The sequence below is a fragment of the Phyllostomus hastatus genome, unplaced genomic scaffold (assembly GCF_019186645.2).
Source record: "Phyllostomus hastatus isolate PE091 unplaced genomic scaffold, TTU_PhHast_1.1 phas_contig_283, whole genome shotgun sequence".
Classification (NCBI taxonomy): Eukaryota; Metazoa; Chordata; class Mammalia; order Chiroptera; family Phyllostomidae; genus Phyllostomus; species Phyllostomus hastatus.
Window position 1 is genome coordinate 581,095 of NW_025333833.1, and position 20,513 is coordinate 601,607.

Genomic DNA, 20,513 nt, shown 5'->3' on the forward strand with positions numbered 1-20,513 from the left:
GTCCAGTGTCCCCGCCTCCTTCCCTGGCCTGCCCGCAGACCCCCCTCGTCCAGTCCACGAGCTTGGGAGCCCAGGGTGGGCGCTCAGGACAGCGCCCGTGGGTGCCTCCTGAGTCAGCTGCGGAATGAGGCTAGCAGTGACCTGTCCGCATGTACACAGGACTCCGGTTCCCCCGGTGTGCAGGGCTAGCCGGCGACACGGCCACTTAGGGGGAGGACAGGACCTGCATCCACGACAAACTGTGACTTCGCTGGGGCAGGCAGGCCGGGGGGCCCCTGCAGGCTTGTCTGCTCTGAGCGGACGCCCCCCGGCCCCCGGGGGCGGTGCTGGCCATGGTGGCCCATCGGGTTGGGCCCCAGGGAGGAGAGCTGCTGCCCCGTCCCACCCCCCCACCCCCCAGCGGCCTGGCAGCTCTGGCGCTGTGCGTGGGCGGGCGGTGTGAAGAAACACGTCTGTTCGCCTCGAGGGGAAGTGGCACGTCGTTCTGTTTCCACGGAGACGCCCGTCACCGGCACCCCCCGTGTTCCGGCGTCTCCGTGTGCAGCTGGGGGCTCCTCCAGGTCGGCGTGTCCTCCGCCTCTGAGGGCTTCCCAGCGACTGCAGCCGGCCTGACCCGACCACAAGGAGCCGTGGGTGTTTTGGGGTCCTCACAGCACTGGATACTGCGGGTGCATGGTGGCTTCATCCTCTCTTGGTGGGGGGACGCCAGCTTCTTTGAGGGCCTCCCCCTGCCCGCGGGGTCCCAGCTGCCCCGTGACCAGACTGTCCAGGGTGGTGGGATGTCGGGGAGAAGGGCCCCCGGCTCCCAGCCTGAGCGCACCGCGGGCTCTGAGGGGCCGTGGGAGCAAACTGACCATCCAGTGACGGCCCAGGGGCCGCGGTGGGGACCAAGCCCAGCACCTGCCTGCGACAGCTCCTCGGGGCCTGCGCGGGCCTCGGGCTCTGCGGACCGGCGCCCTGGCCTCCCTCCCCTCCCCCCACCTCAGAGCATCAGAGTGCGGGGTCAGGCTCTGTTCCAGGGCTGTCCAGGGAGGAGATTCAACCGCAAAACAAGGCAGGAAGGCGGTGGCGTGGCGGGCCCCGGGTGAAGGCGTGCCCTGGGCTCCGGCGGCGGCCTCTGCTGTCGAGCCCACAGGTCTTGGCGGTCCCTGCGGCCCTTGGTGGGCGGGGCTCCCAGGCACCTGCCATGCCCGGCAGAAAGGGGACAGCGGCTGAGGAGTCCCTGGTGTGGTGAGCCCACTGAGCTCGTGGTGGGTGGCAGCCGGCGGAGGCCTCTGCAGCTGGGGGCTGACGGCCTCGGCCACACTGGGGGAGCGGTCGGGCCGAGTCGGAGTCGGGGCTTCCGCTCCGTCCCTTCCGTGGACCGACTCTTCCCCGGCGGTGGCGGCCGCGTCTGCAGTGTCGGGGGAAGGGCAGTGTCTGCACTCTGTGAGTGGGTGCACTCGGGGCACCGTGGGTGCCCCGACTCGCCCGCGGCCGCCCCGGCCGCTGTCCCCCCACACACCCTGCTCCGCCCCTGCCCCTCCGTCCTCGCCGAGGTCCCCTCGCCCTTCACCCATGTCCCCTCTCCTCCAGAGCCAGGCAATGCGCATCGTGCGGACGGTGGGCCAGGCCTTCGAGGTGTGCCACAAGCTGAGCCTGCAGCACACGCAGCAGAGCGCGGACGGCCAGGAGGACGGGCCGGGCGAGCGGAGCAGCCGCGGCTCGGGCGACCCAGGTAGGCGGCCCCCGGCCCGGGCCCGGAGCAGCGTCTGCGTTCCCTGCCCCTCTCGGGACCCGCGCGTGCCTGCAGGGGCGTGTGCCCCTCGCGGCGGACGGTTGCCGGCGTGAGAGCGCCGTCGGGCACACCCGAGGGCACGGCCGCCGCTGCCAGTCCGCCCCCAGGAGGACCGGGCCCGAAGCCGCCGCGTGGAGCAGAGGGGACGTGCGTGGGCGGCCACCGCCAGCGCGGCCGATCCTGTTTCTGGACCCGTCGTCCCGTGCCCCCTCGGTGTGGGCGTTACCCTGGTCTCCTTGGTTTTCCTTTTATCTGACGAGTCCCAGAAGCTGAACTGCAGCGATCAGACACAACTACCCCACGTTGGTGACGGTTCTCTCAGGTCCCAGGGACACAGGGGACCTCTGCCGCGTGGCATCGTCGGTGTCCCCTCCCCCGGGGGAGAGGGCACTTGATCTGCCCCTGGTGGAAGCACCGGGGTCTGTGTTGAGAAACCCCCCAGGCCCCACTCGGGTGCTGGGCGTGGCTCTCCCAGGAGGCCGGGCCGCGGTCCCGGCCAGCGGAGGCTGTGCCTGCCCTCCCCATTGCCGTGTGTCACATTGGCGCCCACAGGGCCATCACCCTCATGCAGGTGTGGGTGTGGCCTGGGGGCTGACTGACGGGAGCCGCGTGGGCCAGGGAGACACGCACGCACACGCGTTGTGGGGGCAGGCGCTGGTGATGGCGGAGGCGTGGGGAGTGCAGGCTGCAGCCCCGAGGGTCAGGGTGGGGCTGCAGGTGAGCCCCAAGGCCGTCTGCCGCCAGAATTGCCTCCTCGTTCAGGAGGGTCAGTCGTTGGTCTGCGACGGCCTTCGCCTGATTGGGCTAGGCCCACCCACGTCATGGGGGGAATCTTTCCTCGGAGTCTGCTGGTTTCCACATCACTCATCTGAAAACCCGTCGGCAGGCGGTCCCGTCCCAAGCGTGCAGCACACAACTGTCTTCGCGGGCTCGGGAGGCCTGTGGCTCTGTGGCAGGTCCACGCCCAGTGGCCGGCCAGCTGCCCTCCGATCCCAGGGCAGAGCCACAGCCACCCGGCTGAGGGCCAGCGCTGGGCACGTGGCCAACCTGGTGGGGTGTTCGCACGAGGAAGGCTGCTTGCTGCCTCTCGGCCCCTCCCTCGTGGCCACCTGCTCGCTCGCTGTCCACAGATTCCAGGGCACCTCTGCCCTCCCCACGAGTGCTTTCCCGGCAGTGCTGTGTCTGTGGGCCCCGCTGGGGCTCCCTCCGTCCTGGGCTCCTGAAGCTCCAGGGCCATCTGCCGCCAGCAGGTCTGTCTCGTGTCACGAGACTCTCGTCCCCCGTGGGCCGCGCTCCGCGAGTGGGGTCCGTTTTCCCGCAGGGCCGGCCCCTCGTGTGCAGAGGGAGCAGGTTCCCTCTGGGAGCTGGGCAGAGCGAGGCCCTGCTGTCTGGGGGGCCTGTCAGCCGTCCCCGTGGGTTTCGGCTGTGCTCTCGGGACGTCGTCCTCTGTGCCTGTGCCCCCCCTCCCCCGGGGGTGGCTGCCTTGTGTCTGTCTGGGTGGCAGCTGCCCTGGCCGTCCTGGGCTCAGCCCAGTGGGACCACTTTGCCCCGTGCGTCTCCTTGACCCCGAGAGCGTGTCCTGGGAGAGGCCTGTCCCCCTGGAGACAGGAGCCAGCCCACCGCGGGCGAGCACGGCACTGCTGAAAACCAGCTCTCGTCGTCGAGACAGGGGCACTGTTACTGTTACGTTTGGGGGACCCGGGAGCCCTGCTCCCTCTGCAGAGGAAGCACATCACTGATCTCCTGTCCCCCGTGCCCCCCACACCTGTGTCGCCACTCCCACACCTGTTCCTCTGTTCCCACACCTATGCCTCCCCCACCCACCTGTGCCTCTGCTCCCACACCTGTGCCTCCCCCACACCTGTGCCTCCTCCCACACCTGTACCTCTGCTCCCACACCTGCCTCCTCCCACACCTGTGCCTCCTCCCACACCTGTGCCTCTGCTCCCACACCTGTACCTCTGCTCCCACACCTGTACCTCCGCTCCCACACCTGTGCATCCCCCACACCTGTGCTTCCTCCACACACCTGTGCCTCCGCGCAGAGTGGGGTGGGGGTGCAAACGAGCGAGCGTCCACTCAGTCGGTCTAGAGAGTGCAGACGAGTGGGCAGGGAGCAGGGGACTCGGGGGACAGGGCAGGCGGTGCTCTGGTTTGAGCCTCAGCAGCCCTGTGCCTCCGGCCCCGGCCGGTCACTCGGGGGCGTGGTTGTGCCTGCCTCTTAGGCGGCGCAGGAGGACGAAGGGGGTCACCACGGGTGAGCCCTCACGCCAGCTCAGGGACCCGGTCAGCTCTCCCTCAGCGCCGTTGCCGTTCTGAGGCCCGAGGGGCCGTTGGGAGCCCTTTGGCCTGAGCTGGTCACCTGTCGTCCGTGACAGTGAAGGAGGACATCTCTGGTGTCACCTGCTTTCAGCCCTCCGAGGCGCTGCCCCTGCCGTGCTGGGTGGCTGCCCCGACAGGGCTGTCACGGGGGGTTCTCTGCGCCTCCCGCCCCCTAGACCCCTCACCTGCCCGAGCCGCTCTCCCCGGGCGCCTGGGCCACGCGTTCCTCTCTGGGCTCACGGGCGGCGGCTGGCCCCCGCTGCCACTGGTGTGGGTCTGCTCCTCCATCAGGCCAGTGGCAGCGGGGCCACCGACCCTGCTTGTTGCTCTTGGGCCGCGGAGTCCCGGCCCCATGGGCTGCTCTCGGAGTGCCCAGTGGGTGGAGGCGCGGACCCGGGCGGCACCACCTGTCTCCCTGTGCCTTTGGGGCGGGGCCTCCCGACTCCTCGTCCACTTCTGCAGTCACGCAGCCCCCACCCAGCCACCGGGCGAGGCTGGGGAGACCACAGGACCCCGGACCAACTGCGCTCCCGAGCTGGGGGGAGGCCGAGACGACCATCACCCCTGCCCGGGGCCCCCACACCCTGTCCCCGTGCACGTCCCACCCAGGCCCCAGGCTGCAGCGCCCTGGCCCCGGCCTCAGAGACGGGCTCCGCACCCCCAGGTGGGAGAGTCAGGGGGCTTGCTGGAGGCGCAGGGAAGGTGCTAGGGAGCTGGCGGCAGTCCCTGGCGTGGCCCGGTGACACCGGCCTGTCAGGAAGGACGTGGTTCCTGGGGCCCATCCCCCGCCCTCCTCCTGCTGTCCCCGCAGGCTGCCAGCTCCCGGGGGCCGAGAGGGCCGCCACCGCCGCCACAGAGGAGACCGACATCGACGCCGTGGAGGTGCCGCTGCCGGGGGCTGACGGCCTGGACTTCAGCCGAGGCGTGACGGACCTGGACGCCGTGGGGAAGGAAGGCGGCTCCCACGCAGACACCAAGGTAGGCGGGGCTGGCCGGACTCTGGGCACCACGAGGCCCCCTCAGGCCTCCGGGCTCGCGCGGGCGACCAGGCCCCAGGGGCGCCCGACAGCGGCCTGGGAACGAGAGGGGGGCCTGGAGACCCGCTGCCCCCCGAGGACGGAGCAGACGGCCCGGAGACGAATCGTGACAAATGTCCCCCGACCCCCGGGGTCCCAGCCCGTCGGCGAGCCACGGGCACCTCAGCTCAGGGGCGGTCCACAGAGGGAGAAGCCCGTCTCCTCTGGGGGCTGGTCGCGTTCACCCTTTCTCCCCTGCCAGCGTTCCGGGGTGCGGGTGGGGGCTTGGCTTGCTCCTTCACGTGTGAAGCACCAGCAGCAGAAGTCAGGATCAGGGCCCCCCCGCAGCCCACGCCGGGCAGCATCTTGTGGGGGGGCCGTCCCTGCCTTCTGGGAGGGGGCGGGGAGGAGGGGCTGAGGTGCTTTCCAGGAATGGCAGGCTCTATCCAGGCCCTGACCTCCCCTCCCCGCCCCGTGGCTGTCACTGTGAGCGGGCGGTGGCAGCAGCAGCCTGGCACCACGGCCTGCTCCCCCTGGGCCGACCTGGGGACGCAGCGCAGCACGGGCCCTGAGGATGCAGGAGGGCCATGGGGCTGCGGGGCAGCGCTGCCTTGGTCTGTTCGCACCCTCTGCACCGCCGCGGTGGGGGCCGAGCGGCGGAGAACTAGGTCCCTGCGCACCCGGAGCACATGGAACCCAGCCACGTGGCACAGGCAGTGGAGGGGGCGGCACTGAGCCGGCCCTTCCCCATGGGCAGGGCCTGCAGCCCTCGGTCGCAGCCTGTCGTCCGCGCGGACCCCCCGCAGGTGCCACCTTGAGTCAGAGAGGGCGAGGGCCCCGCAGCGCCTGCGCCCCGGTCATGCTGGGCCTCTCTGCCCCCCCAGGTGCCGCCCCTGGAGCCCGGGCCCGCAGCCTCGCCCAGGATGCTGCTGCCCCCGGCCTCCGCACCGGACCCGGACCCCCGGACGCCGCTGTCCTCGCGCCACCAGCTGCAGCTCCTGCAGCAGCTCCTGCAGCACCAGCAGCAGCAGACCCAAGTGGCCGTGGCCCAGGTCCTGCTCAGCCTCCTCCCCACCGCCAGGCTCCGCGCTCAGGGGCTTGACGCGCCCCCCGCCAGGGCGCAGGGCAGGTTTAAAGTTGGAGCGCAGGACCGCGCACGCTGAGGCCCGTGCTTGTGGGGGCTGGGGCCTGGGGAGGGGGCCGGGCGCAGGGCGGAGGGTCCGTGTGTCCCGCTGCATTGGGCTTGGCTGGCTTGGCTGGGTGCCGCTGGGCGTGACCCGCACTGACCTGGGGGCGGGGCAGCCGCTCCCCTCTCCTGCCTGGCTCCCTGCTGGTGGCGGCAGCTGGCCCGCGAGACCCGCCTTCCAGGGGCTCCGTGAGTGTGTGCCCAGCGCCCTCGCAGAGCCCTCCCGTGCGTCCGGCCGCTCGCCCACACGGGTCCCCACGCCTGCGTTCGCGCTGCAGGCGTCCCAGGGGGCGTTGGACACCCGCCTGCCCCGGGAGTCCCTGGCGGGGGCACTCGACCCCCCAGGGGCTCAGCCACAGTGTCGGAGCCACGACGGAAAGACCTGGCTGAGGCTGAGCAGTGGGGTCGTGCAGCCCCCAGAGGCTGGTTCGGGGGCCACTGGTTCGCAGAGGAGGGCGGCCAGGTCCCCCTGCCTCTTGTCCCTCTGTCGAGGGACGCAGATCCGTTCACGGGAGCTGGCACTGTCCAGGCCGGCTCGATCAGGCGGGGACGTGACCGGAAGCCCCCAGGCAAGCACCCGTGCCCGCACTACGAGGGGGCCTGGGTGGGGTGCGGACGTGAGGTCTTCACCCAGGCCAGGCAGGGCCTGGGGGTCGGCCGGCACCTCCCTGGCACGTGCCGCGCCCTCCCTGCCGTCTGCTCGGGGTCTTGGCTGCAGGGACGGCGGCCGAGGTCTCCTTTGTCCCCATCACTGGGTGCCCCCGTCCCCTGGGCGGCTGGGCCCTGACCCACCTTGCGCTGCAGGTGTCCCCACACCCCTTTCTTCCTCCTGGCGCCCCTCCCACCCCCCAGGGCCTGGTCAGGGTCCCTGCCTCCCAGCGGAAACCATCACCTACCCCGAGGGTGGGCTGGGCCTCCGGGTGTTCCCTAAGCATTTGAAGCGGAGGGGGTCCGGCGTGCCGGGGGTCCGCACGAGGCAGCTCGTCCTCGCCCTGCCGGTCTCTCCTCCCCGCTCCCCTCCCTATCGTACCCGCTCAGCCGGGGAAGGACGGTTTCTCGCAGACGCACTCTCCCGGGGTCTCCTGTGCCACTCACGCTCCCTCACCCTCAAGCCTGTCTGCCTCTGCCTCTGTCCCTGGCCCGAGACCCCCCCAGTGGCCTGACTCGGTCTCTGACCCTTGCCTCTCCCCCCCGCCCCCCCGGCCCACACACACAAACTGGTTCTGAGCTGGTTCTGAGCAGCTGCCCCACCCAAAACGGAGCTTGGGCAGAAGCGGTGGCCCCCTGCCCACGTGTCAGCTCAGCCTGCGTGCGTGTGCTGTGGACACCAAGCCCCTCTGCCCGCCTTCCCCGCCCAGCATGGGGCTTGTCTGGCTGCCCGGCTCCTGCTTTTTAACGCACGGGACAGCCAGGGCTGGGACCGAGGGCCTGGGCGTCCGCATGACCGTGGGCTGGGCCCCGTGGCCAGCTGCAGCGGGGCCGGCTGCCCGGCTTCCTGGCCGCCGGGCCCTGGGGCTCCAGAGGGGGCGTCAGTGCTGCTCAGCGTCGCTGTCTGCCGGCACCCCTCCCCCGCTGTCCCCCGTGGTCCCCCGCCTGAGCTGAGCCAAGGGGCGGTCCCCAGCGCCGTGGCCGCCTGTGCCGCAGTTAGAGAAGTGTGCTCAGAGCGCTCTGCACCCAGCCTAGGCCCTGCGGTCAGTGCCTGTCCCCATGGCTGCCCCCACGCCCCCGGCCTGGTCCCCACCCTGTGCATGCTGACACGCCAGCCCCCACCTGCATCCGGGCGGGGGGCCGACTGCCGTTCCCCTGTGCCCCTCTGTGCTCCCCGGCGTCAGCCCGGCCCTGCCCCCACTCCCAGCGGAGGAGCTGGCGTCCAGGCAAGTAGGCCAGAGCGAGTGGGCCGGGGTCAGGGCACAGGACGGGCTGAGGGCGGGAGCCAGAGGGGCGGGAGCAGCGCGGAGCCGGGGCCGGACGCGGAGCTGGGCTGTGCTCCACAGGCCGTGCCGGAGTCGGTGTCACTGGAGACCTGGTGGCCCCGGGAAGGAGGCGCTGATGCGCGTGAGATGGGGGCTGGACGACCTGACCGGGCCGCGTGCTGCAGGCGAGGGGGTGTCCGTCTGCAGGGAGGGGCGCGGGGGCGGGCTCCCAGACTAGAGCCCTGAGTGCGCTGCAGGAGGCAGCCGCTCTGGTCGGTGCTTCAGGGCCCACTGGGCCTGGCCAGAGCCGCACGGTGGCTGGAGCCTGAGCCGCGTGTGACTGGCAGGGGCAGAGCCTTGTCCCGGCTGGCCCCGGACAGCGGCAACCTGGGCTTCCATGTCCCCGGGGCGTGGGAGCCGCTGGGACGCTGTCGCCGGCAGGTGCAGAGCCGCAGCGCCCCCTCCCCGCTGTGGCCTGTCCGCCGGGAAACGCACTCTCCTGCAGGAGCAGCAGCTTTCCTCCTGGCCCGGGTGCCGGCCGCTCTGTCTGCCTGGACGGGGCCCTGGCCCCCCGTGAGCCGCTGGCCAGGCTTCGGGGCTGGGCGATGAGGAGGTGCGGCCTGGGGAGAAGGGCTGCCCGCGGGTGCGGAGGGCCACACGGGCCCAGCTACGGCCGGCTCTCCGGCAGCCTGTGCTGGGGTGCTCCGGCGTGGGAGCCAGGGGCCCACAGCCGTGGGTGGCCGTGTGCGGGACTCCGCCCTGTTCCCGTGCCCTGAGAGCTTAGGTCCACGTCTCTGCCCACCAAAGAGACTAGAGACCGCCGTCCGCTCGGGAGACCCCTCCCAGCCGTTCTCCTGTTGCGACCCGTTACTCGCAGGAGGGAGGCCCCGCCCACCTGCCCTTCCTCTGGGGGCTTCCCCCAGCCCCTGCCCTGTTCCTCAGAACCAGCAGGTCTGGGGGCTCCTTCCCGCAGGCGGCCTTGTCCAGGCCACCGAGTCCCTAGGGAGCGCCTGGAGGCGCAGGCGGGTGAACGTTGCCACTGCCCGTGTCCCTGCTTCTCCAAGCCGGGGCCCCCCTCCCCTGAGCTCACCCCCACACCCGGGCACCCAGAGCAGACCGAGCGCCCAGCAGGCGGGAGGCCCGGCCCCGGGTCCGTGGAGATGGGAGGAGTGGGCAGCTGGGACGAGGCTGACACTGCAGACGCGACGGCAGGCCCGGCCACGGCCGCCTCGCAGCTCAGGAGGGCGGTGGGGCTCCCCGTCCTCCAGCGGTCCCGTGCGAGGGTGGCGGGGGGGGGGGGGCATGGCTGCTGGGCGGGGGCGGGTCCAGTGCTGCGGCGGGTCCTAGTACCGGCCGCAGGGCGGGCCCGGGGCCAGTTTGTCTGGGACGGAGCGCGGAGGCCCCTCCAGTCCTGGCTGCCACTGGGACCACGTCCTCACTCGTGCTCTGTCTCCTCTCGGCCCCTCTGCCCCGCACCTCCCGCCCGCAGGTGCACCTGCTGAAGGACCAGCTGGCGGCGGAGGCGGCGGCGCGGCTGGAGGCGCAGGCCCGCGTGCACCAGCTCCTGCTGCAGAACAAGGACGCGCTGCAGCACGTGTCGCTGCTGGTCCGGCAGGTGCAGGAGCTGGAGCTGAAGCTGTCGGGACAGAACGCCAGTAAGCCGGGCCCCCGCCCGCCCACCCAGACAGCCCCGTCTCTGGGCACAGGGTGGAGGGGGCGGCCTGGATCACCGTCCCAGCCTGAGGAGCCGGGAGGCACCCCCTGACCCTTGCCCCCTCGTGTCCACGCAGTGGGATCCCAGGACAGCCTGCTGGAGATCACCTTCCGCTCCGGGGCCCTGCCTGTGCTCTGCGACCCCACGACCCCCAAGCCCGAGGACCTGCCCTCGCCGCCCCTGGGCGGCGGCCTGGCCGACCTGGCCCCACCGGCCGGCAGCCCGTTAGGTAGGCACGACTGCTTGGTGAAGCTGGAGTGTTTCCGCTTCCCCGCGGGGCCGCGGGGCCGGCCGCTGCTGGGCGGCCTGGAGCTGCTGCGGTTCCGGGAGTCGGGCATCGCCTCGGAGTGCGAGTCCACCACGGACGAGAGCGAGGAGGAGCCGCCGCGCCTGCTGCACGTGCGGCGGCGCCAGGAGCCGGGCGACACCCTGGACGACGAGGTCGCGGTGTAGGCGGGGCCGCGGGGCTGCGCGGTGGCTCGGGGGCAGCGGGCAGGCCCTGCCAGAGTCTGCGGCTGCAGAGGAGGACGAGGGTCTGCTCCCGAGGGGGCCGTGGAAGACACTGGGGGGCCACGGGACCCACTTCCCCTCCCCCCACGACCTCAGGAGGGGCGGCCAGGCCTTTTGGAGCCCGGGGCTTTGGCACAGGGCCCCAAGGCCAGCCCTCCGCAGCCCCTGCTGCGCAGTCTGGTCGGGAAGGGGACTGCGTGCCTCCTCAGGTGCCTTGTGTCTGGACACCCCGCCGTGGCCAGCTGCCTCGCAGGACAGGGCCCCCCCGGCCCCTGCAGCGGTGTGGGGGCCGGACGCTCTGGGTCCCAGTGGGAAGGACGGTCCTCCCGTGGCAGTGTGCCACGGGCCGTGCTCAGGTCCCTGCACCGGCGGGGGGGGGTGCCCCACGTCCACCGTGAGTGTGCTTCCCAGGGAGACGGGCCTGCGAGGGGAGGGCGGCCTCTTCGCTGCCGCTCGCATCGCTCAGTTCCGACTCCTGTCCACCCACCTACGAGCCCTGCCGTCGGTGTAGGAGGCTTTCGCTGCACCTGACCTCTGACCTCTGGGAAAGGCCCGAGCCCCAGCCCCACCTCCCGGCAGCCCCTCTGCTGGGCAGCAGGGCTAGTTCTTGCTGCAAGAGACCGGCACAGGCTGGAAGCGGACGTTGTGGTGCCCGTGGTCCAGAGCCACGGCCACCTCAGCCGGGGGCCGCAGCCACGCCCCCCGACGTGTCTCTGGGCCGTGCCGGGAGCGCACATGGGCGGTCCTCTCGCCTGGCCACCTGGCCCTCGCCACTCGGCACCGGGGGGCGGGGGGTGCTGGGCTGTGAGGACGAGCTCTTCTGTGTGGCCCGGCCCGAGGGTGGGTCGGCCAGGTGGTCTCACTGGACGCAGGTGACGCATTGGACAGTGGGACCGAGAGCAGAGGTCGCAGCTGCGTGCGTGGTGCCTGGTGTCGGGTGGGGTGGCGTGTGCGTGCGTGCTGTGAGCGTGTGCGCGGGGTGCGGGGGGTGTGCGGGTTGTGAGTGGCAGGTGGGAGAGGACGGTGTGTGGGTGTGTGGGTCGCCGGTGGGGGCGTTTTCCTCACGGCGTCTGGCCAGAGAGCGTGGTTCTGCCGGCAGTCCTTGCTGATTCAGCGATGGCGGTGGGTGTGGACACGTGAGCGGGAGGAAGGGCTGGACCATGAGGCCCCAGAAGCCGAGGGACTGCCGTCAGGCTTCGGGTGGGGCCGACGTGGCAGGCTCCTCGGGGGGCCCCCGGAGGCCGCCAGCGTTGGGAGTCCGGAGACCGGAAGGTCTGGGTCTGAGGCCCCACCTGAGGCCGGTGACAGTGACGTGGTGGGACCCTGGGCGAGATGGGGGTGGGAAGACAGTGCTTCCAGGTGAGTGAAGGGGACCCAGGCGGCAGTGGAGGAGAGGTGACAGCTTTGGGGACGCTGATCCCTGAGCCCCTGGCTTAACCCACCCACGCCTGGCCCTCCGAGTGCACAGGGCTTCCAGACGCCTGGCCAGCCCCAGCCTCGCCCCAGGGGGCCCAGGCCAGCACATGCCGGGGCGGACCTGGGCTCGGGACAGACCGGGGGGCCTCTCGCTCTGCTAACCGAGTCCTGCCCCCCACCTCCCCGCTTGTCCCCCTGCTCTGCCCCGTGTGGAGGACACATGGACACTGCGGCCGGCCCCCCAGGCCCACAGTGCGGACAGACGGACAGCACCTTTCTGCGGGGCTTCTGCACAGCCCTGGGCTGCCGGCTCCCTCCGCCGGGGCGTCCTGGGCGGGGGCTGCGTCCCTCGGCCTTGCCGGCCAGGCGCTCGCCCCCCGCAGCCCCATGGGGGGCGCTGTGGGACGTGCGCTCTGGGAAAGCTTGTGTCCTGGAAGTGCACTTACCCTCAACGCTGACACTTGTGGCTTTCGCTAATAAACCTCGCTCGTTTCTGAAGCTTTCCCGATGTCTCCTCTTGCTGCTTCTGTTCCCCCTGCTCCTCCTCCTCGCTGTCACCGCTGTCGCCCGCTGCCCGAGCCCTGGGACGCGCTCTCCAGGCCGCGGTGTGAGGGCGCGACCGTGTGTGTCTCAGAGGCGGGCGGGGTGTCCGTGGAGCAGCCCGGTGCCTGGTGCTCCTCCGGGAACAGCTGCTCTTCCCCCGGGAGCACTGTCCTCACGCGGACGGTTCTGGTTGTCACGACGAGGGGACGTCGGCAGGGTGGGCAGGTGCCGGGACTCTGTCCGCTCTCGAGGGTGAGACGCCGTCAGCTCGGCCTGCTTGGCTCCAGGCTGCGCTCGGGTGACCGGTGTGAGTGCTGCAAAAACGTGACCTCGTGGCCGTGTTTCTGGAGCCGTCCCTGAGAGCACCAGGGGAGGGCAGTCCCTCGGGGTTCCTGACGGGGTGTCCCCGCTGGAGGCTGCTCGGGCCGGGCCTGGCAACCTCTGCGCCCGGCTCGGGTGGGCTGCTCCCGCCGGCCGGGAGGGGATCAGCACCAGGGGTCGGGGGGAGTGCGGGACATGCAGGCGCCGGTGGGTGGGAGAAGCCGAGAGGCCGGCCGGGGTGGTCAGCCGTTCTGACGGCTGGGGGCTGGTTCGGCCGGGGGCTCGGGGGCCGTAGGGACGCCGCGTAGTGACCGGAAGCAGCGCAGGGGTGCTGCCTGGCGACCGGAGGCAGGGTTCTCACGGGCCCACCTGGGAGGGGCGACCGCACGCAGCCGTGCAGAGGGCCCCGTGTGCTCTGCTTCAGCCGCCCCGGCCCAGCCCCGTGACTGCCCTGCGACCTCGCGTGCAGGCGTGCCCCATCCCTCCCCGCGCCATCCCTCCCCGCGCACGCCCGGAGCCCTCAGATGGTGCCAAGGTTCGTGGTGCCAGTGGAGACCCTGTGCCAGCAGGAGAGGGCGCCCCCCCAGTCCCCTCGGGAGCACCCCCGGGGGGCGTGCGAGGACTGGTCCCGGGGGGGCCGGCGTGTGAGGGTGGGGGGCCTCACACTCGAGCGGCATTGGGGTGCTCTGCAGGCCTGGGAATCTTCTCCCCTCGGGGTCCCTGGAGCTGACAGTGCCAGTCTGGGCTCCTCAGGCTGAGAACTCACTGCCCTCCCAGTGGACCCCCCCAAACTGCGGGTGCCATTGATGGGGGGAAGAGAGGGAGAAGAAAACGGACAGGCAGGCCTGTCTGGGGTTGCCAGGCAACAGGGAGCGGAGGGGGGGGGCGCGGCGTGGGGCCGGCCGCCAGCAGGTGGCGCCGGGTGACTCAGACCCGACGAGCGGTGGTAACGGGTTTATTGGCCTCTCTCCGGAGACACGCAGGCTCAGTCCCCGCGGGCCAGGCCCCCAGGCTACTTGTGGGCCCGGCAGCCGCCCAGGGACGAAGACAGCCTGTCGGCCGGCCGGGCCCAGAGGGCCTTGAGCTTGCGGTAGAAGACGCGGCAGCTGAAGCCCTCGCGGAAGCCGCCCCGGACGTGGCTGTGCAGGGAGCCCAGGGTGGGGTACATGCGGCAGCAGGCCGCGCACTTGAAGCCGCTCGGCGGGGCCGGCAGCCCCCGGGAGGCCCGCAGCAGGTCCTGGGACGTGACGTGGTCCGCGGTGTCCGGGCCGGGCCTGGGGCTGGCGGGGGCCTCGCGGGGGCAGGCGTTGTCCGGGGAGGACGCGGAGGAGCAGGCGCTGTCGGCCGCGTCCTCGGGCAGCCGGCCGTCCCCCCGGCCCTCCTCCCGCGGCAGCTCCGGGAGGCCCGGGGCCTCGGGGCGGCTCTCCTTGTCCAGGCACACGAAGTAGCTGTACGGGGAGAACCAGGGCCGGTAGATGGTGCAGCTCCGCCTGGGCCGCGCCCCGTCCGGGGGCTCCCCGAGCACGCAGTCTGCAGAGGAAAGGGCTCCTGAGGGGCCGGGCGGGCGGGGCCTCGGGCTCGGAGAGCGGGGAGCCTCTAGGGCCCCTCCCCTCCCTGCGGCCCCCCGCCCTCCCGCCACCGACAGCAGCTCAGTCCCTGGTAGGGACTCCCCGGCACGGTGCCCTGGTGCCCCCGGCGTGCTCCCTCTGGGACAGACACGGACGGGGGCGGCGGGCTGAGGCCCCGCTGCCCCGGGGACGGGGACGTGGCCGTGGCCGTGGTTCCCCCCACCGGGCGGGAGCCGGTCTCCGGCAGCCTGGCAGTCGGGACGGGAGTCGGCACAGCCTGCGATCTCGGGAGGTGGGGGGGGCACCAGAGAGGAGACTGCAGGGAGGAGGCAGCCCTGAGCGCCTGTCCTGTGCCCGCCCGCGGGGCTCACCTGGCGAGAGCACCACCCCATGCCGGAGAGCGCTGCTCGTGTGTGGCGGCGGCGGCGGGGCCCGCGCTGGGCTGGGCACCTCCGTGGGGGACGTGGGCTTGGCAACGTCTGGGGGCAGACGACACGTTATGGGTTCTGGGTGCTGAGAGAGCCGGGGGTCCTCGGCCCCCTCCCCCATCCCGTTCAGGCTCGCAGGCCTAACGCTGAAGGGCCTGGCGTGGGCCCTTCGAGGACCGGGAGCTGGTTTCCCCGAGCGAAGGCCCTCCCATCCCCAGCAGCTGCTGTCACACCCGCACGGCCCCTGGCGCTCCGGCCCCTGGCACTCCGGCCTCCGGCCCTGCCCGGTTCGTGCCCAGGTGGTCGGCGTCCCCCGGTGGGCCGTGGGTGTCGGGGGGAGGGGTATCTGCACGTGGGTCGGGGGTGGGGCCTGGTAGCGTCATGGAGGTCCACAGACCCGGGCTCGCGCGGCCCAGAGCTCACCGGGCAGGCTGGTGGCCCGCGGGGCCGGGAGGCCAGGCAGGGCGGTCAGAGCTGAGGAGGAGGCCCGGGGCCCCGAGATGCTGAGCAGCGAGAAGCGCTCCATGCTGTCCCTGCGGGGGGCACGGGACACACACCTGCCCCTCGGGGTGCCGGGTCGTCCAGACGACCGCGTTCCGCGCGCCGGCGACATCACAGGAGGCCCCGCGGTTCCGCCCGCCCGCTCCGGGCTCCTCTGTCTCACTGGCCGCCGCCGGCTCATCTGTCGCCTTCCTCGCCACCTCGCCCCTGCCGGCAAGGTTTCGTCACCTGCCTCAGCCTGTGTGTGTGTGGTTCGGGGTACGTTCTATACCCCCCCACACACGTGTTTCGGAGGTGGCTCCGTGCTTACAACGAGGCCGTGAGTGTGAAGTGAGCACGGATGACGCCTGCCGGCCCTGCACCCAGGAGCCGCCTCTCGGGACCCTGTCCCTGCGTCTCCGGCCCGTTCCCTGCGCCCCATCCCCGCCCCCCGCCCCCCGCGGCCTGGGTGCCGCATCGACGTTCCTGACCAGTCGACTGCCGACAGGCGGTCCCCTTCAGGCCCAAACCTCACTGCGTTTCCTGGGAGGAGGGGCCCAAGGCCGTTCCAGGGGTCTGCGCCCTCCGTCTGCAGCAGACAGCCGCCTCGCCCGGCAGTGGGCGGGGCGGGCCAGGGGTCTGCCGGGCAGTCGTCAGGGCGCAGCTCCGCTCCGGCAGTCAGTTGGCGTTGGTGGGACCTGGCCCTCCGGGGTCTGTGTGTGCGGCGGGTCCCTGTCCCCACGGGGGGCTGTCAGGGGGCTCTGCTGCCACATAAACTGTCTCTCTCGTTTGCTTCCCACCTGCTGTCCGAGCCCGTCTCGGCCGCTCAGGTAAGACCCCGCCCTTCTCGTGGGGGCTTGTGCATGTGGGGGTCCCTCTCGCCCTTGTCCTCTCAGCCCCAAGCCCCCGGTCCTGAGGGAGGGGGGTCAGAGTGTCACCGGCAGGGACCGGGCCCATCACTCCTGTGTGGGGGGGGGCGGCACGGTGAAGGGGCCCCGGTCCTGGAGGAGGGCGGCTTCTCTGCGCCGGAGCCTCGGAGCCCCTGCGGACCCGTCCCCGGGCGGGCGGCGGGCGGGGGCCGGCTGGGTGGCGTTCGTAGACCGGAAGAGGCTTGGGAACAGCCCCCTGCGTGGCCAGCCTGCGGTGCAGTCGGCGTTAACTGGCCGCATCAGCGCTCAGCTCTGTTACACCGGCTTCTCCCGCGCCCGCCGCTGAGGCCTCCGGGGAGTGCCCCAGAAAAGGAATGCCCGCGCGGCCACGTCCCCCCAGGCCCCCCCCGTGTCACCGCAGACGCATGGCGGTGTCCCGGGACGGCCACCCCGGGGTGCGGAGCGCGGCCACACGCTGCCTCTGAGCTCCCTGACAGCCCAGCTCGGGCTGGGTGCCTGGGCACCCGCGCGGCCGGAGGCCGGAGGTCGCTCACGCTCGTCAGAAATGGTTTCTGACACGGCAACCTCGGGGGCCCCCCCGCGGCCCGTCGGGGGCTGTCTGAGCGCAGCGGGGGCCTGTCCACTCAGGCGTCCGCGTCCAAGCGCCTCCGGCTGCAGGGGAACGGCACTGAGCCTCCCGCCCAGGGGCCTTGCGGCTGGCGCGCAGGTGTCACGAGCACCGAGAAAGGACGGGGAGGTGGGGCGAGTGGGCAGCTCACCCCCGGAGAGAGGACGCAGGCCGTCCACCTGGGGAAGAGCCGGGAGTTGATGGGCCGGTTCGGGGTGAGCGGGGGGCCTCTGCCCGTGGGGCGGGTCTGCACCCCACACCCGCCGGTCCCACACCCGCGTCCCAGGGACGCCCTCCTCCGGTCCCCGCCTGCCCATCCCCCACGGCAGGGCACGCCCTGCGCAGGGGGCACGACTCTGGGGCCCGTCGTGGGGGGCGGCCTCCACGCCGCCTCCTGCTGCCCCACTCCCGGGCTGCGGGCTCCGGGGCCCCGGACCGGGCAGCGCAGGGCCGGGGGCTGCCACTCGCACGAGGTCAGCAGAGCAGACGCACTCCCTGACCACACGCGCTCCCGGGAGGCGAGGGCAGCAGCCTGCGGCCTGCCCAGAGCCACAGGACGTCGCTGGTCAGGGCAGGCCCCGGGCTGCTCCCGGGGCCCCGGGCGGCCTGTCTGCGTCGGGGACTACATGGGCTTCCAGGCGAGTGGGGCTGGCCGGCGTAGAGCTCGGGGCCCCCGCCGCCCCCGTGACGGACCCCGAGCCGCAGGCGTGGCCTCCACAGCTCTCCACCTGCACCCGTTCAGAGTTTGCTTCAAGGTGCTTATCGGGCACCTGCTGTGCGCCAGACCGACTCGGGCAGGCTGCTGCAGGTAGAGATGAGTGGGCCAGCCCCAGCTCTGCAAATTTTGTAGCCCAGTGGGCCCGCGCCAGCCCTTGGAGGGACCGGTGCAGCCAGCGAGGGGCCACCAGGCGGCTCAGGCGGTCCCGGGGGCACGCAAGGGCTCAGTGAGCCGGCGCCGGTCCCACTCCTGCCTCAGGGCGCCGGCCCCCAGCTCCACCACCCCCCTCCCGGGGGGCCGCAGCCCCCGCTCGTCTTCCCTGGACTGCGTGCGCATGGGGCTTCCGGTGGGGCAGGGCCCAGTGCCGGCCTCCCGAGAGGCCCCCTGCACTGCGCCGTCCCAGGCCCAAGGCCCAGCGGGCACTCCTGCTCACGGGGCTGGTGCCCGCATGGTGGGGGTAGGGGGGGTGCCGGGGGAGGCAGATCGGAGGGCGGGGCTGGCTGGGCCGGGCGGGCCGTGTCTCCAGTCCCACGCTCCCGCAGGGAATCTCGCTGGCCCTTTGGACGTCTGCAGACCACTGGGCAGGTGCCAGGCCTGGGCGTGGGGTCGTCGGGGAGGGCCGGCCACGCAGACCGCGGCCCACGGCCCCGCTGCTCACCCGCCGCCCCGCCTCTGTTGCAGTGGACCTCGGCGTGTTTGAGAACCTGAACGCGTGCCTCACGCCGGAGCTGCAGCCCGGCCGCTCTGGGCCCCGCTCGTCCCGGCCGGCGGCCCCGTTCCCCGGGTCTGCGGGGCCCGGCGGGCCGGGCCTCCGGGCGGGCGGCAGCCAGCACCTGAGGAACCTGGGCAGAGCTGTGGGCGCCAGGGTGAGCGACCTGCTGCGCCGGAGGGAGCCCTGGGGCCCGGGCAGCGCGGGCGCCACAGAGGTCAACCGGACGGCGGAGGCCCGGCTGGCGGGCGTGGCCGACGAGGAGGACGACGGGTGAGTGCACCCCCCCCCCACGGTGCCCCCGCAGCACCCGTGATCCCCACTGAGCTGCCCAGATCTCCGAGCGAGCGCATCCCAGCCGGAGCCGCTGCGGCACGCGCCGCCCCGGAGCCCCGGAGAGGGAGCAGGCAGGGTCGGGGCGGGGGGCGGGGCGCAGCCTGGCCGGCGGGCACACGGTGGGGACGGGCTGCCATGGCCAAGTGTCACCATCACCCTTGCAGGTCCTCCGGGTCGGATGCGTTCCCACGGCTGGAGCCCCCGCCCCCCACCGCCCGGAAGCGGACCCCCCGGGCCCTGAAGACCACGCAGGACATGCTAATCTCCTCCCAGCCCGTCCTGAGCAGCCTGGAGTGCGGGGCGGAGCCGCCCCTGCCCCCGGGGCAGCCCCAGGACCCTCCTCCCAGCGCCCAGCCGGAGGCCGCCGGGGAAACGGCTGTGCCCAACGGCGAGGCGCCCCTGTCGGTGCCTGACCTGATCCACCAGGACGGCCAGGACGAGGCCAAGCTGAGGGCCGGCGAGTGCAGCGGGGCCCCGCCCCCGGGCCCCAGCGAGAGCAACGGCCTCCCAGCCGGCCCGAGTGCCCTGGGCCTGGCCGAGCGACAGGACAGCACCGCCCGTGCTGGGGCGCGGACCCGCAGCCTGGACACAGAGGGGCTGCACCCCGACCTGCTCTCTTTCGAGTAGAGCCCCGGTCTGCCCTCTGACCCCCCACCCCCGACCCCCTCCGGCCTCAGGGATGCACTGGGTCAGGGCTCAGGCAGGGCCAGGAATGACGGGGTTGTCTTGAGGAGGGGCCAGACCCGGAGAGCCAGCCGGACCTCAGCCTGCCCCCGTCCCCCAGCCTGCCCCATCCCCGTGGGTGCGCTCACCAGGCCCTCGCGCGTCCCCCGGAGCAGCCCTGGGGTGCCGTCAGCTCCGCTCCGGCTCCCCGGTGTGTGGCAGCAGCAGCATCCACACTGACCAGGTTTGGGGGGCCCGGGAGCTTGGCATTCGGGGCCTGGTGCCCAGAGAGCCCAGGGCAGACTGGACACGGGGCCGGGCTGCTGTCCAGGGCTCCCCGCCGCCCGAGGCGGTGAGTTCTGGGCCCGAGCAGGCACGTGTGGCCTGGACGGACAGAGGTGGGGGTGCACACGGTCTCAGGGAGGCGCACGCCTGGGCTTGGCGGCAGGGGCCGGCGCTGGTGCTGAAGTGGCCTTGCGGCCCTGGCTCTCCCCGGGGGGCCCCACCTGCCTTTCTGGTCCTGGAGCCACAGGCCCCCACTCCTGCCTCTGTGAGCTGCTGAGGGGCTGGCGTGCCCCCCCCACCCCCCCGTGACCACCCTGCTCCTGTGCCCCCAGGGGTCCCGTCCCACCGCCCTCCTGTGGCCAGAAGGACCCCGTTGGGGTCGGCCCCTCTGCAGCACGGAGAGAACGTCCCTGCCCTTGAGTGGGTGGCCTGTCCGGGGCTTGTCCCCCACGGCCCCTCTCGGCCCGGCCCCTCGTCCGAGCGCCTGCGACCCTGCTGAGGGCAGGGCTCGGGGCCGCTCTGCCCCAGGCCCTGTCCACATCCCACGTCCACCCCCAGTCTGACCGCCCTGCGGGCGGCGCGGCCACAGCCCTGAGGGCGGTGGCTGGGGGGCCCGTGGAGGCTCTGTGTCCCCTAGGGCAAGTTGGGGCGCTGCCTCTTCTCCCCGCCCCCCCCCACTCCCAGACCTGAGGGTGGGGGTCAGGGCCCCCGTCCCGTGGGGGGTGAAGTCGGTCGGTCAGGCCTGTCACCGTCGTCAGCTGCGGAAGGACAGGCGTCGCCCCCTCGGGGCAGGAAGAGGACGGCAGCGCTGTCCGGGGAGTTTTCTAGAGATTTTGTATTTATATTTTCAGTAGTTTCCGGATAGGAGACGGCACAATAAACGACCTCTCTGTCTTGCTGGCCTGGTCTTTCTCCTGGCGGGTGGGGGCGGCCGGCTGTCTGGACCCCATACGTCTCTGTATGTCTCTGAGGGTGTGGGTCCCGAGAGGGCATGGCTGAGGAGCCCGCCGGCCTCAGGCCCGGAGACGGCCCTGCCGTGCGGCCGGCCGCGGGGAGGTGCCCTCTGCCCACCGGCCGTCTCGGGGGAGGCACTCGGACGGACCGGCGCATG

The 20,513-nt window shown here is 72.6% G+C and overlaps 2 protein-coding genes across 5 annotated transcripts in view; one reads left to right on the forward strand and one right to left on the reverse strand.

The window, feature by feature from the left end:
- The window catches only part of LOC123818400 (carboxyl-terminal PDZ ligand of neuronal nitric oxide synthase protein-like), a 72,598-nt gene extending 52,299 nt beyond the window's left edge, over positions 1-20,299 (forward strand). For 2 of the 4 annotated variants that reach the window (XM_045838559.1, XM_045838560.1), the window contains exons 6-12: positions 1,576-1,717; positions 4,911-5,077; positions 6,000-6,167; positions 9,704-9,869; positions 10,005-10,157; positions 18,091-18,391; positions 18,619-20,299. In XM_045838559.1, coding sequence (XP_045694515.1) covers positions 1,576-1,717; positions 4,911-5,077; positions 6,000-6,167; positions 9,704-9,869; positions 10,005-10,157; positions 18,091-18,391; positions 18,619-19,081 — 1,560 coding nt within the window. In that variant the 3' untranslated portion in view covers positions 19,082-20,299. Of the gene's footprint in view, positions 1-1,575; positions 1,718-4,910; positions 5,078-5,999; positions 6,168-9,703; positions 9,870-10,004; positions 12,282-18,090; positions 18,392-18,618 lie in introns of those variants that run through there. The other 2 variants (XM_045838561.1, XM_045838562.1) reach the window with 2 other exon arrangements.
- Positions 13,422-15,551, reverse strand: SPATA46 (spermatogenesis associated 46). The gene is made up of 3 exons (XM_045838563.1): positions 15,138-15,551; positions 14,658-14,765; positions 13,422-14,248 (listed from the first exon to the last, which is right to left on the reverse strand). Exons 1-3 carry the CDS (start codon positions 15,394-15,396, stop codon positions 13,731-13,733), a joined length of 885 nt encoding a protein of 294 aa, XP_045694519.1. The 5' UTR covers positions 15,397-15,551; the 3' UTR covers positions 13,422-13,730.
- Positions 20,300-20,513: the final 214 nt, after the last annotated feature.